The sequence below is a fragment of the Triturus cristatus genome, chromosome 4_1 (assembly GCF_964204655.1).
Source record: "Triturus cristatus chromosome 4_1, aTriCri1.1, whole genome shotgun sequence".
NCBI lineage: Eukaryota > Metazoa > Chordata > Amphibia > Caudata > Salamandridae > Triturus > Triturus cristatus.
In genome coordinates, this window is record NC_140585.1 from 248777401 (window position 1) to 248793703 (window position 16303).

The following is a 16303-nucleotide window of genomic DNA, read 5'->3' on the forward strand; positions in this document are numbered from 1 at the left end:
CTATTCTTTGGTGGTTTACTGGTTACTTACTATTGTTCTATTTAGCTTTCTTTTCTTCCGTCCACTAAAGGTATGTTTCTTGAATGCGGTACAGAACCGTAATTTATCAAAGAGACTCGACAGATTCTTTACAGTGTGATTTCTATGATCCAGAACATGAGTAATGCATGTTACATTTTATACTATGATAACTTAATTGTTTTACTTTGAGCATCACAACATAATTGTTAGAATTGGGGGTCTCGAGTTGGCAATAGTTTGCGCCATTGTCCAAGTAGGGACACTTCTTCCTAGTTAGGGTAGACAGTGCCACTCGGTCGGGGCAACCGTCGTGGTGAAGTGAAGCAGTGCAAGGCGCAGTGCCACCGTTCGGATCGGGCAGCAACGATGTCAGTGAAGCGAGGCTGTGTGGAATGCGGTGCCCACAGGATACGGTGCAAGCAACAGCTCGGTGACGGCTGCCTAGCGGCATCAGTGAGACCAAGGATGTGGTGCGAGGTGCGGCGGTGCCTTCAGGACACAGAACCGGCGACGGACTCAGTAACAGAGTTGGCTGCTCTTTTCTTCTGCAGCGACCAAAACCATTGTTTCTAGAGACAGTGCCCAGAAGGATGGTGAAGTCTTTGCTGTTCCTAAGACTTCTTAGCCAGGGGGCACGCTCTACTTCCAAGCCCTTGGAGATACTTTCTCAAGCAGGATACACATACAGTTCCTCTCCTTGGAAGAAACAGCTACTGCAGGCCAACCCCAGACAGCACACAAAGGGGCAGTACTCCTCCTCTCCTCTTTGGCAGAGGTTCCTCTTGAAGTCCAAAAGTGACCTAAAGTTCAGGGGTCTGGGCCCCAATTTTTATAGCACAAATTCCCTTGTTTTCTGGTGGCAGAGAAGATCTTTGCCCAGCCAAAACCAGTTCTGTCCTCTCTGGTGCAGTTCCTTGGCAGGAGGTGGAGACAGCATTATCTAAGGCAGACCAGACCCATTCAGGTGTGAAAGAAATCTCCTCCCCCTACTCTGAATGCAGCGCACGTCTTTTCAGCCCAGCCCTGACTCACCCTGGAAAGGCAAGACACACCTCACCCCCCCCCCACCAAGTGGCTGTCTGACCAAAATGCACATCCCCAGCTCCTGTCACTCCAAAGCCAGACATTCAATATACAAACCTAGCAGAGGCACACTGGATGGCTAAGCAAGAAAATACCTAATTTCTAAAAGTGGTATTTTCAAACCCAGAATATAAAAATCATCCTTACCAAAAGATGAATCTTTTTATTCTGAGTTCAGGCATACTAAACTCAATTTTCCTATCTTGTTCCCAAGGGCAGTTATACTTATAAGATGTTATACGTAAATTCCCCATTCTATGGGACAGATAGCCTTTCAATAATGAAAACGAATTTTGCAGTATTTCACTATCAGGACATGCCACACAGATTAGGGCGTGTCCTACCTTTCACATTCACTGCACCCTGGCCACAAGGGTATCTTGGGCATTCCTTCGGGGTGACTTACATGTAAGAAAAGGGAAGGTGAGGGCCTGGCAAGTGGGTCCACTTGCCAGGTCTACATGGCAGCACCAGACTGCACGCAGACACTGCAGTGGCAGGCCTGAGACCCTTTTGCAAGGCTTCTTGTGTGGGTGGGACAATCTGTGCTGCAAGCCCACTAGCAGCATTTGGTTTACAGGCCCTGGGCACCCACTGTGCACTGAACTAGGGACTTATCATTAAACCAAATAAGCCAATTGAAACACTAATGCATGACAGCAGTTTACAGAGGGAGCACTTGTGTTTTGGCACTTAACAGCAGTGTCAAAGTGCTCAAAGCATCTAGTCCAGCATAAACGAAGTCCAACACACAGCAAAAACACAGGAGGCAAAGGCAAAAAATACAGGGGAAACCCACTCCAAGAATGCCAGGTCTAACAATAATGAAAAGATACTACAAAAATATATATGTTAAATCAATACACTTTTAAGAGTAGGCTGTTATTTCACTGCGTTAAAGGCTGTAAGCAGATATTCTGCTGCATATTATCGAACAGATTCCCATTCTACACAAAGGTTTTGGTGTTAGTCACCCCCTCTGGCAAACCCCTGGGGTTGAAGATTTGCATTTTGATATTATGATAATCCGTGTTAGGTTAATTTAAGAGGGTTGCATATTGTTCTGCCCACAGTAATTTTGTACATAATATGACTGTATGCCTGATGGTTGCCAGTTTATGGAATTTACAGTAGGCCTGAGCAGCTTATGGCGATGAGCCAATGATAAAGACTAACAGTTTAATTGGTTTACTGCGAAAAGCTCTGTCAGATGCCACAAGTCTGATATGTATTTCATGAAACCTTATGACAAGGGGCAGCAGGACTGACTTTTTTATTGTGAAAACCATTTGTTAAACCAATCAGTATTGCACTGTGCTAAAGACCATGGGCGGGTATTTGGCGATAAGAAAGTTAACAAGTCACCCTACTAGGCAAGGATACTGTGCTGATTACTCCTTCTGGCAAACCCTGTGGCTTGAAGATTTGCTCAGTTTTTGTACATGAAAAGCTCCGCAATAATATAAAAAGTAATAACTAAGTAGGCCTAGCTTATCTATTGTAAAAAGTATTTGTTAAAGCTAATAGGTCTATAAGGGGGCGTTAACTGCCATAGACATTTATTCGCTAACATGGTATCTAAGATTACCATGGTACCTGAGGGTTTTGTTATTGGCAAATCCCACTGACAAAACCTGGGATTAGATGATCTTCACTGTGATAATCCTTACTAACATGGAAGCTCATAGATCACTCTACTACGCAAGGATCCTGGTGTGGGTTACCCTCCTCGACAAACCCTGTGGTAGAAGATCTGCTCTGTTAGAGTCCAGTGTAGGCTCACATATGAGGCCTGATGTTGCCTCATAGGAAAGTTGAGGCTCAAAATGCAGGCCACAGCCTGACTGTGCTCTTGTCCCCCCCCTCGCAAGCTTCTCAGTTCAGTCTACAATGCATCGCAACCTGCACAGCCTCTGATACTAAACCGGGCAGCCATCTTGGGATGGCATTGTCCATAGTATACCACTGTTTAACATTCTAAGATGGACAATCTGTTGCTCTTAAGTGTGATGGCCATTTTGGACCTATAAATCAATGACACACTGTCATTGAATGGAGACCGCATGCTGCTAAATTGAATTTATGTGTTTTATTGCAAGCATACAAATTAGGTTGCAGCAATTTTCTTTTTTTGCACTTATTTTTCTAATTTAACTTGCATATCTGTGTTGAACTTTTGTGCGTGTTTTATTGTGTGAATGCAAGAATGAATCCGTGGGTGAATGCAAGAATGGATGAGTGCAATGATGAGAGTCAGAGTACATTTAAACTCTTTAAACTCACCAGTGAGTGAAGACGCAGTTATAGACACACTTTGCTTGTTTGAAATGTGTATCTGTATAACATGGCCAACATTAAAGGTTTCATTAATGAGTATTAAGATCTCTGGGCTCCCTCTTCCCAATGTGTGGAATTGACAATACCTGGAACGGACAATCACAACCGCAAAAATACACATTATTCTACTGCATTGGAAGTCCTGATTTTGACCCTTTCCTGATCTGCTTCCTATAATGTAATGTTCATGCCCTTGCTATGGGTGCAGTCAGCCACCTAACAAACATGCTTTCCTTTATTCTGTTTCTAGGCCAGTGGGGGGTACCCACCATCAGCCTTGCTGGTGTGTTTGGCATTTTGGCTGGAGTGATTTCATCCATGGTAGAATCTGTGGGGGATTATCATGCCTGTGCCAGGCTGTCTGGGGCTCCGCCCCCTCCGAAGCAAGCGATTAACCGAGGAATTGGTATTGAAGGTATTGGGTGCCTTATAGCTGGAGCCTGGGGAACTGGAAATGGGACTGGCTCTTACAGCGAGAACATTGGCGCGCTTGGCATCACCAAGGTAAGAGAACCATTATCTGTCATAATATCTGGGTAGTCTTCTATAGTACCAACCGAAGAGTTAAATGCTCAAGTATTACAGAGTACTGAAATTCATAAAGTGAGCAGCACAATCAGTGTTTTTTTAATGCCACTATTGGAAAAAATGAAATTGCAGCAACACAAACCTGTTCAAACCAAAGGTGCAACTCAATCACTCTGCAAGAGATGCACTTTGACCACTGCTATAAAACTCCAACTCTACGCTATTTTTACCTCTTCACTGAGAAAGTGGATTATCAAATGCAGCTGCAGGGATCCTTGCAGATTCTTATGCGTCTTGGTGATGTTATGCTTGTGTACAAGCACAGCAAGGATCTCTGGGGCAAATATCTGCCTGCTGGGTTCTCCATTCAGCTCCAGTAATGGCTTGTGCAGAGGTCCTGGTGCCTTCCTGGCATTGCCATTTATAGTGATTGCTAAGCTATCTTTTTCTGTCAGGAAGGCCGCATATCCTACATGTGCAATAAGAAGAGGTTTTGAGCGAGAAGGGGCTTTTATGTCAGACTTGGCTTACTTGTGGCTTTCATGCTTTGCCGTTGCTTGGATGGGATGTCCATCAAGCTCATGGCAGTTTCAGGAAGGTTACATTGTCTAATTTGGCTTCTCATTAAGTTATTGAAGAAGGGACTTTCAAGTAGTGCTTTGGGTACAATGCACACATAACATGATGTGAAACTTGTAATGGACAGCCACTGTTTGTTCTTTGATATTTACTTAGCAGTTACATAATCTAATACAACAATCCATAACATAGCACAGCATAGCACTGCACAACAAAAGGTAACACACCCTAACATAACACAGCATAGCAGAGTACAAACAAGATACTACACCTTAACATAGCAAAGCATGATCTACCATAACATACCCTAACACACACATCACAGGAGTACAAGGCATGGAATACCAAAACAAACCATAAAATAACAGAGCATGACTCAAAATAATAAAACACACAACAACATTACACAGTGAAGGGGCCTGGACCCATTTATTCAGTACTCCTCTGCTGTCGATTCTTCAATGGTTCTTTTTAGCAGCATGAAAGTGTAAAGGAGAGCAAAACTTTCGTTAATCAATTTAGTATATAGTATAACTCATTATAGTTCCACAATAACTCAGGTCGATAATCAATTGAAGGTTAGTCAAATTTATAAAAAACTCAGAAATAGTTGAACATATACGCATCTCAGCATCAGAGTATAGAAATACAAAGGAAACATAAGAAATCTGAATCTTCTAAAGAGGTTTCCTTGCATCTGTGCATCATTGGAGAAAAACATTTAATTCTATCTATCCCTACTCTAACTCAAGATATGGCATCTCTATTTAACTTTTAAGCAAAAGTTCAAAAGAATAAAGATGTCATGGTTGGAGCTGTCCAAAGAAGATATTCCACCATTGAATGGGTCAAACAGCATAAAGCCACAAGCAAGAAGATAGCAAGCTAGCGCTCAGGTGCTGTCTCTCGCAAGACTAGATCAAAGTAGGGCCTCTGTCCCTCTCTTTGACGAATCATATATTCAACATCATATTGAACAAATGTCACATAATGCTTTTCTCACACATACTCCACAGTATGCTTAGCCGCAGATTTTTTCATGACGTTGATTTCCTTCACGGTCTTCTTCATATACCCCCTATGCAACACTTCATCCTTAGTCCCTTCTTCTCCTGTGTGAATGCACCTACTTCAGCCTTATCTTCGACAGGCCAAACTAACTGTAACTTCTTCATTCCTCAACTAGGTAAAGAAACAGTACCATCTCTATTCTCTAGCAAACGATGGTCACATGCAATGCAAAAATGTGAAAACAAACAACATTCTACAAATTTGCATGGGAATCCAAGCAATAACTTCAGAAACTAGAACATTCAAAATGTGCTCTGAATTCTGGCCTACGACTTAGGCTAAAATAATAAATGCATCAGGTTATTTATTATAGTGTTTTCATAAATCATTAGCATTTGCAATACACACTTTCGCTAGACTATATTAATACATTTATTTCAATTGCATAATTGCCTAACAACATCCAAAATACAATTAATGTGTCAGTGCTTTACATCACTACGTAGCTCTATACAAATGTGTCATATTGTTTCTATGTTTTCAACATAATTCTATGAATCACTCATTAAGCTTATCGTGCTAATTTTCACAAGAGCACAAATAATTTGCACACATTTCTCTAACATCTAATTTACCAGAAACAATGAGAAATATGTGGGTGCGTACTACAGTGATTATGTGGCCCATGTAGGATAATTTTTTTCGCTCTATCAGTCCTCCCTCTGATGGTGTTAAGTCATTACAATAATCACTCTATCTCATCAGATAAGCCTATTAGATGATGATTTAGACAATCTCAATCAGATGGACTGTTCTAAACAACTTTTGCTGCTAATTTTCTTTGTCTAAACACCTCCATATTCTTCGGATTGTTGTAGTATTTGTCTTGCAATTTTTCTATCTTCCTGTCCTTTTCCCTCTGAACACATTCCCTCTGTCTTGCTTTATACCATTTATATACCCTCACCATTCCAATCAAAACAATGATATAGATGACAACTATCAATATCAGTTTCACAATATAACCAAACAATTCACTCCCTAAGTTAGCAAACCACTGTTTAACTGTACGAAATCCTTGTCCAATTTTATCCCAAACATCATCAGTAGCCAAATGTCTCAAATCATGGTGTAACTCCGTAATGTTGCTAATATACTTCTGATTTGGGAAAAAGGGGGTGGTGATGGACAGAGTTTCTGAATGATGCAGAATACTCTTACCAAGTCAAGAGATCATGGTTTTAATCCATCACCGTTTTTTAGCTCACTGCACCATTCCAGCTCAGAACCTGGCTACATGCAAATTAGTCTGTACCTGTCCCAGTGCATGATGGGAACAGGGCAAACCAAACTACCAAGCCAATTCTTATACTGGGAAGGAAACAAGCTTCCGGGGACCGGTTTCTGGCATCACAGCCTTCGTCGGCCCGGCTTGCCTGAATCCTGATGGTGCAATGAGCAAGGGACTCACGTCTGAGCATACCCTCCCACACTGAGTGTGGTTAAAAACGATTTGGGAAAAAGGGGGTGGTGATGGACAGAGTTTCTGAATGATGCAGAATACTCTTACCAAGTCAAGAGATCATGGTTTTAATCCATCACCGTTTTTTAGCTCACTGCACCATTCCAGCTCAGAACCTGGCTACATGCAAATTAGTCTGTACCTGTCCCAGTGCATGATGGGAACAGGGCAAACCAAACTACCAAGCCAATTCTTATACTGGGAAGGAAACAAGCTTCCGGGGACCGGTTTCTGGCATCACAGCCTTCGTCGGCCCGGCTTGCCTGAATCCTGATGGTGCAATGAGCAAGGGACTCACGTCTGAGCATACCCTCCCACACTGAGTGTGGTTAAAAACGATTTGGGAAAAAGGGGGTGGTGATGGACAGAGTTTCTGAATGATGCAGAATACTCTTACCAAGTCAAGAGATCATGGTTTTAATCCATCACCGTTTTTTAGCTCACTGCACCATTCCAGCTCAGAACCTGGCTACATGCAAATTAGTCTGTACCTGTCCCAGTGCATGATGGGAACAGGGCAAACCAAACTACCAAGCCAATTCTTATACTGGGAAGGAAACAAGCTTCCGGGGACCGGTTTCTGGCATCACAGCCTTCGTCGGCCCGGCTTGCCTGAATCCTGATGGTGCAATGAGCAAGGGACTCACGTCTGAGCATACCCTCCCACACTGAGTGTGGTTAAAAACGATTTGGGAAAAAGGGGGGTGGTGATGGACAGAGTTTCTGAATGATGCAGAATACTCTTACCAAGTCAAGAGATCATGGTTTTAATCCATCACCGTTTTTTAGCTCACTGCACCATTCCAGCTCAGAACCTGGCTACATGCAAATTAGTCTGTACCTGTCCCAGTGCATGATGGGAACAGGGCAAACCAAACTACCAAGCCAATTCTTATACTGGGAAGGAAACAAGCTTCCGGGGACCGGTTTCTGGCATCACAGCCTTCGTCGGCCCGGCTTGCCTGAATCCTGATGGTGCAATGAGCAAGGGACTCACGTCTGAGCATACCCTCCCACACTGAGTGTGGTTAAAAACGATTTGGGAAAAAGGGGGTGGTGATGGACAGAGTTTCTGAATGATGCAGAATACTCTTACCAAGTCAAGAGATCATGGTTTTAATCCATCACCGTTTTTTAGCTCACTGCACCATTCCAGCTCAGAACCTGGCTACATGCAAATTAGTCTGTACCTGTCCCAGTGCATGATGGGAACAGGGCAAACCAAACTACCAAGCCAATTCTTATACTGGGAAGGAAACAAGCTTCCGGGGACCGGTTTCTGGCATCACAGCCTTCGTCGGCCCGGCTTGCCTGAATCCTGATGGTGCAATGAGCAAGGGACTCACGTCTGAGCATACCCTCCCACACTGAGTGTGGTTAAAAACGATTTGGGAAAAAGGGGGTGGTGATGGACAGAGTTTCTGAATGATGCAGAATACTCTTACCAAGTCAAGAGATCATGGTTTTAATCCATCACCGTTTTTTAGCTCACTGCACCATTCCAGCTCAGAACCTGGCTACATGCAAATTAGTCTGTACCTGTCCCAGTGCATGATGGGAACAGGGCAAACCAAACTACCAAGCCAATTCTTATACTGGGAAGGAAACAAGCTTCCGGGGACCGGTTTCTGGCATCACAGCCTTCGTCGGCCCGGCTTGCCTGAATCCTGATGGTGCAATGAGCAAGGGACTCACGTCTGAGCATACCCTCCCACACTGAGTGTGGTTAAAAACGATTTGGGAAAAAGGGGGTGGTGATGGACAGAGTTTCTGAATGATGCAGAATACTCTTACCAAGTCAAGAGATCATGGTTTTAATCCATCACCGTTTTTTAGCTCACTGCACCATTCCAGCTCAGAACCTGGCTACATGCAAATTAGTCTGTACCTGTCCCAGTGCATGATGGGAACAGGGCAAACCAAACTACCAAGCCAATTCTTATACTGGGAAGGAAACAAGCTTCCGGGGACCGGTTTCTGGCATCACAGCCTTCGTCGGCCCGGCTTGCCTGAATCCTGATGGTGCAATGAGCAAGGGACTCACGTCTGAGCATACCCTCCCACACTGAGTGTGGTTAAAAACGATTTGGGAAAAAGGGGGTGGTGATGGACAGAGTTTCTGAATGATGCAGAATACTCTTACCAAGTCAAGAGATCATGGTTTTAATCCATCACCGTTTTTTAGCTCACTGCACCATTCCAGCTCAGAACCTGGCTACATGCAAATTAGTCTGTACCTGTCCCAGTGCATGATGGGAACAGGGCAAACCAAACTACCAAGCCAATTCTTATACTGGGAAGGAAACAAGCTTCCGGGGACCGGTTTCTGGCATCACAGCCTTCGTCGGCCCGGCTTGCCTGAATCCTGATGGTGCAATGAGCAAGGGACTCACGTCTGAGCATACCCTCCCACACTGAGTGTGGTTAAAAACGATTTGGGAAAAAGGGGGTGGTGATGGACAGAGTTTCTGAATGATGCAGAATACTCTTACCAAGTCATATACTTCTGTACATCTTTAGTCCTGTCAGGAATATAAGTATAACACTGTTGGACCTTCAGCATCTGACAGACTCCGCCTTCTTTTGCAAGCAAAATATAAAGCAAGTCGATTCTGAATGACCATAGCCCTAATCGAAACCATTTCGCCATCTATAAGCAACATAGATCTAGCACTATTTGTAGACAGTGAATCAACTATGGTAGACAACTTTCTAATCTTGATGTCATTCAAGACTACTCCTAGTCTTGGTATCATTGCTCCATAAATATCCCCCACAACTTCTCCAGCGCTCAATCCACGTTTCTCTCTGACTTTCACTTCCTCTCCATGGTCTTCCAAATTCTCCATGTGGTATATTTTAGGAAACCCCACTCCTTTGTAACATGCACCATACGATTTGGTAACCAGTCTCATATATGCCTTCTTTCCACACACAAAGTAATCTCCGGGTATATGTGCAGTGTAAACTAAAAATATCTTCCAAGGTCCTTGGACCAAGAATGTAGGATCACACTCGCTCTTTCTCACAAACATATAGCCATATCCACTCTCAGCTTGGCGAATACATAGTCTCCCCTTGTGTTGCCAATCCAAAGCTACTGGTCCTGAACTTCCTGAAGCACGATGACCTATTTCTCCCATCATCCAATCACGGGATTTATGTAGTTTGTTTCCCACCCTAGGTATACCTCTAAATCTATCCTCTACCTGATCTATGAACGTCTTCTCGATGTTAATCAATGTACATGTAAATTGTGTGTGATCGCGTAAGCAGCATGAAGTGTTGCAGTAGGTACAAAATAATTCCCTATCATTCATCTGTTTTCTTTGTGTCGTAATTTTTCAGGTGTTTGTACACTGGTACTTCAGAAAGTACTACATCATAGTTAGAAAAATAATACTTATAATGATTCTTCTTATAAAACATACTAAGAATCAAACTACAACTAATTCCATATGCCACATGTAAGCAGTGGTATATAATACATTCCTTCACTGATGCTGGTAACTGCATGCAAACATAGCAATCTCTAGCTTCCATGGTGTCTACGTATTCATATAAAAGCCTAGCATAAGCATCTAATGTGTAGCCCCCTTTGCACAAATCTACATGGAAATGCTGCTCTCCTTGAGCAACTAATCCCTTCTCTGATCCTAGAATCCTGTGTATGAAATCCCAGACATGGGTGTAAATACTTCAGGTGTGCTAACCTTATGTGTCTTCTCGTCCGAGGATCTAAAAACTGATTCTACACTTAATACTGTTATTACTATCACTACGATGGTTATAAGTGTCCCTATATTACACTTGTTTCTCTGTTTTGGATTTCCAGAATCCATTCTGAATTTAATTCTGACCAGATTTTGAGTGGAGAAATAGCAGCCACAGAGTCTCTTTTCTTCATTAGTCTCTACTTGTGCAAAGCAGGAAACATAAAAAGTCTCTTAAGCAGCTGCAAGCAGTGTTCTCTTTTCTTTCCTTTTCTTTACAATTATTTGCACAGTTCATAAAGCTTCCTTAACCCTGCTTCTTCTCTTCTACGTGTAACCCCTAAATGTATTCTTTGCCCACTTGGGCCTAGATACTTTTCTTCAAATGCTTTTAACATAGTTAATGAAAGTTCATATAACATCCCTAATATGTTCTGTGCCAAGTTCATGTATTACGTGTTGCAACAAATCAGCTCTGCATGCAGCAATTTCTGTCGGAGATTGCTCTACACCAAAATTTGGAAAAACAATGTCTTATAGTATCAGAGTTCGCATACCACTCAACCTTGGTGGGTAGGTAACAGCCAATGAGAGAAGAGCATTCAGTTAAATCCCTGGAATCCTCAGCAGAACCTCGATTAGCAGCAGACTTCTCAGATTTCACCCTCCCGTATTAGCAGCTAGGTAAGTCCACTCAGGAGATGAGTACCTCCGACAAGGCACCCTAATCCTTTCGGACCTACTCGAGCTCTGTTTCTTACTTTCAGCTTCACTATGCTCAGATTCAGACATTTCACTTATTGATGCAAGATCTCTTTCAGAGGTGATTATTAGATTTCTTCTCTGTCCTCGTTCTGGTCAGGTCTCATTTCGGGTTTCTCTCAGTCTCAACTGCACTCATCTCCTTTCTGCACTAGGTCTTCGGCCAGGGTCGGACTCTCGTTGGTATACCACTGTTCCCTCGTCTATAGAGTCAATGCTGATATCCTATCCGACTTGAACCCCCTAGAGTACTCTAGTGCTCTTTCAGCTCTACTGGTCCCTTTACAGCTTGACCGGTCCTCCCTAGTGACCCTCCAGTCACTTCTGGTAATGCTTCTGGGAGAGGGGCTGTTTCATCAGAGGGACTCAGAACTCTAAACGTGTGAGAGGCATGAACCCAGTTCGGTACTCCGCCACATTTCCCAGCAGTTCCAGTTACCAGTAAATCTTGATATGATCCACACTAATGTAGCTCAAGGTAGCTCTTCCTCACATGCCTTTTTATGAGCACCCAGTCTCCATGATCTAGGTCATGGCACAAGTCTCGTGACAATGGTGCAGTCTGTGCTTCAACCTGATGAGACACAGAACAAACCACATCAGCCAATCCTTTACAGTAGTCCAGAACCAAATCATCTGATATATTCACAAGAATGTTGGCAGGCACAGCAGGTAATCACACCGCTCCCCCCCATAAGAACCTCATGGCCTGTATTGTTGAGTCTGTGGCCAGTGTGTGTCCAAAGCACAGCACACTGAGATCATAGTAGGTCTTGTGGAACCTTTGTACTCGTGCCTGGAGCGCACCATTGGCTGGCCACCTCCAACCTCCCTGAGCAGACTTTCTCTTAATGCAGGCTTCTCCAGCTCTGCTCATCTGTCTATAAGATCAGGTCAGTTTTCTGCATTTATGACACTCTGCTTGCCCACTCACTTTTGTGATTGGGGTTTGCATTTATGTGGCCATTTGGGTGGTTAGCTGGGATCACCTTATTCTGTTGCCAAAACACCATTTTGGAATTTTTTCCTCTCTACAATTACCGGCATGACCACTTCCCTTAACTATTGATACTGACATAGGACTTGTAGCACTTTGCATTGACAGGACAGTAAAGAAGGACTCAGTGTGTCTCACATATTTCATCGAAAGAAAATAAGGACTCCTTCGCCTCATTGCCACTGGAGTGCATCTTTAAATGAGACTTGGGCTGATCCCTATGAACTTTTTTTCTTTTCAGTTTGAACTCTTCACCCCCGCTGTCAGCACTGTAGTGTGTGCTACTACTCTTTCTGTATTCTGAGGCCAATCAGTGGACTATCAGCAGATATTTCAGGACATTGCTGCTAATATGGAACCTAACAACCTAAGCTCTAGGTATAGTTTGATGGCACTGGTGGGCCGTAATTCATGGAAGAATATCTACCCTCCCAATATATCACAGAGAGTGGCCAAGTGTTTCAAACACAATATTTGTAAACGGAACTCTGAAGCACTCATTTCTCATGCCTATTATCGTGCTAATAAAGGAGCTGTGGATACAGATTTAATCTTCTTCACCAATAGAAGAGCACAATGGAGGAGAGCTATTGCTGCAATGCTCCAGAATAATGCATCAAAGAAAACACCACACTGGCTTCGTATCACCATAACACCTTCAGTGGATTTCAATGCTGAGGCAACCATGACCCTATGCAAAAATGGAAACGTTCTTATCCAATCTCCTGATATGCAATCTAGAGAGGTTTGACAATATTTTCATGAAGATCAAAAACACAACATCTAACTATACCCCCATCTTCTCTCAAAGTCAAGGTCCCTCCCCCCGACCCAAGGACTGAAACACAGACATCATCACAACTCTCTTCTTTCTTATCTCCTATGCTACCTCATGCCCCCCTCTGTCTTTGCAAGACAGCAACCATCACTGATGGATCAAGATCACTTTCTCCTAAGAATGATTCCTGCCCTTCCTCCACTATCCAGTTGTTGGAGAGGTGAAGGCTCTTAGCTCTTAGAAGGCCAAGAAATTATAACTATTGCCCGATATTGTTCAACAGCCTCAACCCGGAGTTTGCGACGATCTTATCGAGCACTCTGACCTCCGACTCACTAGAATGGTACTCCCGACAGCAGATGATGCCTGTTGATGTTGCATCTATTAGTCCCCTTCCTATACCTCATCCTTGCATCACAGCAGTCCCTCTTCTAGCCCTCCACTGCCAGCCTTGCCTTACCCTACCGCTGGTAGACTTTCACAGTTGCAGACCTCCCCCTACACCCCAGTGAGCACATACTCCCCCGCCCCCAGTCCATACTACATTCTGGTACACAGTGATGAACCCTCTTACCTTGAGGACAAACCTTTGGACCTTAGTCAACACCTTCAGTTAGTTAAAAGCCACCCTCTAGAACCTTATATACATCACTTCAAAGCTCAAGAAGCACTTAAATCTTACGTTGACCTCTTGGGATAATAGAAGCTCTCACACTAATTCATTTATTCGCTCCACTCTCTATTGTACGACCTAACTTCTCGCATCATGTTTGAATAACTAATGATGATTCAAGGAACCTGCTCATGAGATATCGACCCCACTTCAATCCTTCCTCCAGACCCAGAGGGTTACAAAACACCGATCTGATGCTGACATACACTCCCTTCTGCTTTCATATACCAATACACATAAGGATTCGACAACCTGCAGAGCAGCAACCAGGCTATTCCCTCCTACCCACATAGAGATCCCAGTTCAACAATAGATCCATGAACAAGCATAATCTGCTACAGGTTCACACAACACACCTTGAGACATTAGTTACCAAATCTCATCTCAGATCTTTGCTCCTAAATTGCAGATCAGCTGTAAAACACGCAACTGACATCACTGATCTCATTCTTGCTCAAGACCATGACCTCCTTATCTTAACTGAAACGGTGTTCAATGATTCATCCCTTCCCACTTTTGACATACTAGTACCACCAAAGCATGACATCATCAGAATGGACAGATCCGGAAGCTCTGGGGTTGGCATAGCCTGCATTTACTGCTCTATGCTCACCCTAAAGCAATCACAAATATTTACAATGACATTGTGTGAATACCGAGGTATAGAAATATGGAGCAATAACAAACTTGCCTGTAAACTGCACACAATTTGGTTAAAAACTTGGGGCCTCATTTATGAAAAGTGACGCATCACTGCGTGAAAACAGTGATGCGCCACTTTTCACTGCGCCCTCCCTGCGACTCCAGTGATGCGTCATATTTACAGTATGACGCATCATGTCGCAAGGAGTCACAGATACGTCAGTATTTCTGACGTATCTGTAGGCGCAAAAGTGACGCATCGCTGGAGTGTGTCACAAAAGTGACGCAACTCCAGCAATGTGTCCTTTCACATGGGGCAAGCCCCATGTGAAAGGGCCTGCGTCAGTCTTACGCCTGCCTTGAGGCAGGCGCAAGAAATTGACGCATTTGCACCCTAGAAGTGGCGCAGTGAAATCTCGTAGATTTCACTGCGTCACTTCTACGACCCTTTGCTGCGTCAAAACGCCCCCCTTGCATACATTATACCTGGCGCAGGTATAATGTGGCGCAGGGGTTTACAAAGTGACGCATCTACCTAGATGCGTCACTTTGTAAATATGGCGCAACATGGCACATGTTTTACGCCACTGGTGCGTCACAAAAAGTGACGCACCGGCGGCGCAAAAGTGACGCAGGGGCTCATAAATGAGCCCCTTACCTTTTATTGAACAAATGATGGAGACCATCTCCTCTAACTCAGACCAACACACCAGTCAGATCTTCTTTAGGGATTTCAACATCCATTGAAATGACTTAAATGACCTAATTCTTAACACCTTCAAAGCCTTCCTTACGGACCTCAACCTCACCCAATCTTGCAATGGCCCAACACACAATAGAGGCTCCACCCTTGATTTAATCATTGCCGAGGATAACTTGATACAACTTGAATCAATAACACGCTGTGACTGGTCTGATATTACTTAATCTTCTTCCTTATCCTGGAAAAGGTATCTAAAAAGGGTCAATTATATAAACCCAGACAATGGTCTAGAGAACTAAGAAATATTAATCCCACTAAGCTAACTGCTATTAGCAACAACATTCTACCTCCTCCCACAAACATGATGAATGTGAATGACCTTGCCGATCATTATACCCAAATCATGACAGACATATTGGAAACAATTGCTCCGAAGCAGCTTAAAAGAATACCTAGCAGACAGTCCAAACCTTGTTTTAATGGCCATCTAAATGAAGAAAGGCACATTCTAAGGCTTGCTGAGAAATCAGGAGGAATCTCTCCATCTGGCTCTCACCTCGAGGAACTGAGGGCACTAAGAAGCTCCTACAACAAACACATCCGAAGGTCAAAAGCAGAATACTTGAGGTCACTACTAGATAATGCAAAAAACAGATCCCAAAAACCTTTTGAAATCATCAAACAACAAGCCACCTGCCATTATAAACAACACTCGGCAGACAAGGACATGTGTAGGACACTACACAATGGCTACATAATGGCGATGAGTTCTCTGCACATTTCATCGATAAGACAAGGATGATCGAACTAGAAATGCAACTCACCTCTCAGTGTTTGCTCAGCCTGGGCCAGCCCAGTCTCTTCCCGGTACAGCTTCTGGACAGTTCTCCTCGTAGTCGATGTATCACACAAATAAGGCTGCATAGTCCTCACTCAAAATCCCTGAAAAAATAG

At 43.5% G+C, this 16303-nt stretch overlaps 1 protein-coding gene across 1 annotated transcript in view; it reads left to right on the plus strand.

The window, feature by feature from the left end:
* LOC146854204 (solute carrier family 23 member 1-like) overlaps positions 1 to 16303 on the plus strand; it is a 186597-nt gene that overhangs the window by 129759 nt on the left and 40535 nt on the right. Inside the window, exon 8 of the mRNA XM_085650523.1 lies at positions 3692 to 3945. Within this exon, the coding sequence (XP_085506649.1) occupies positions 3692 to 3945 (254 nt within the window). The remainder of the gene's footprint in view (positions 1 to 3691; positions 3946 to 16303) is intronic.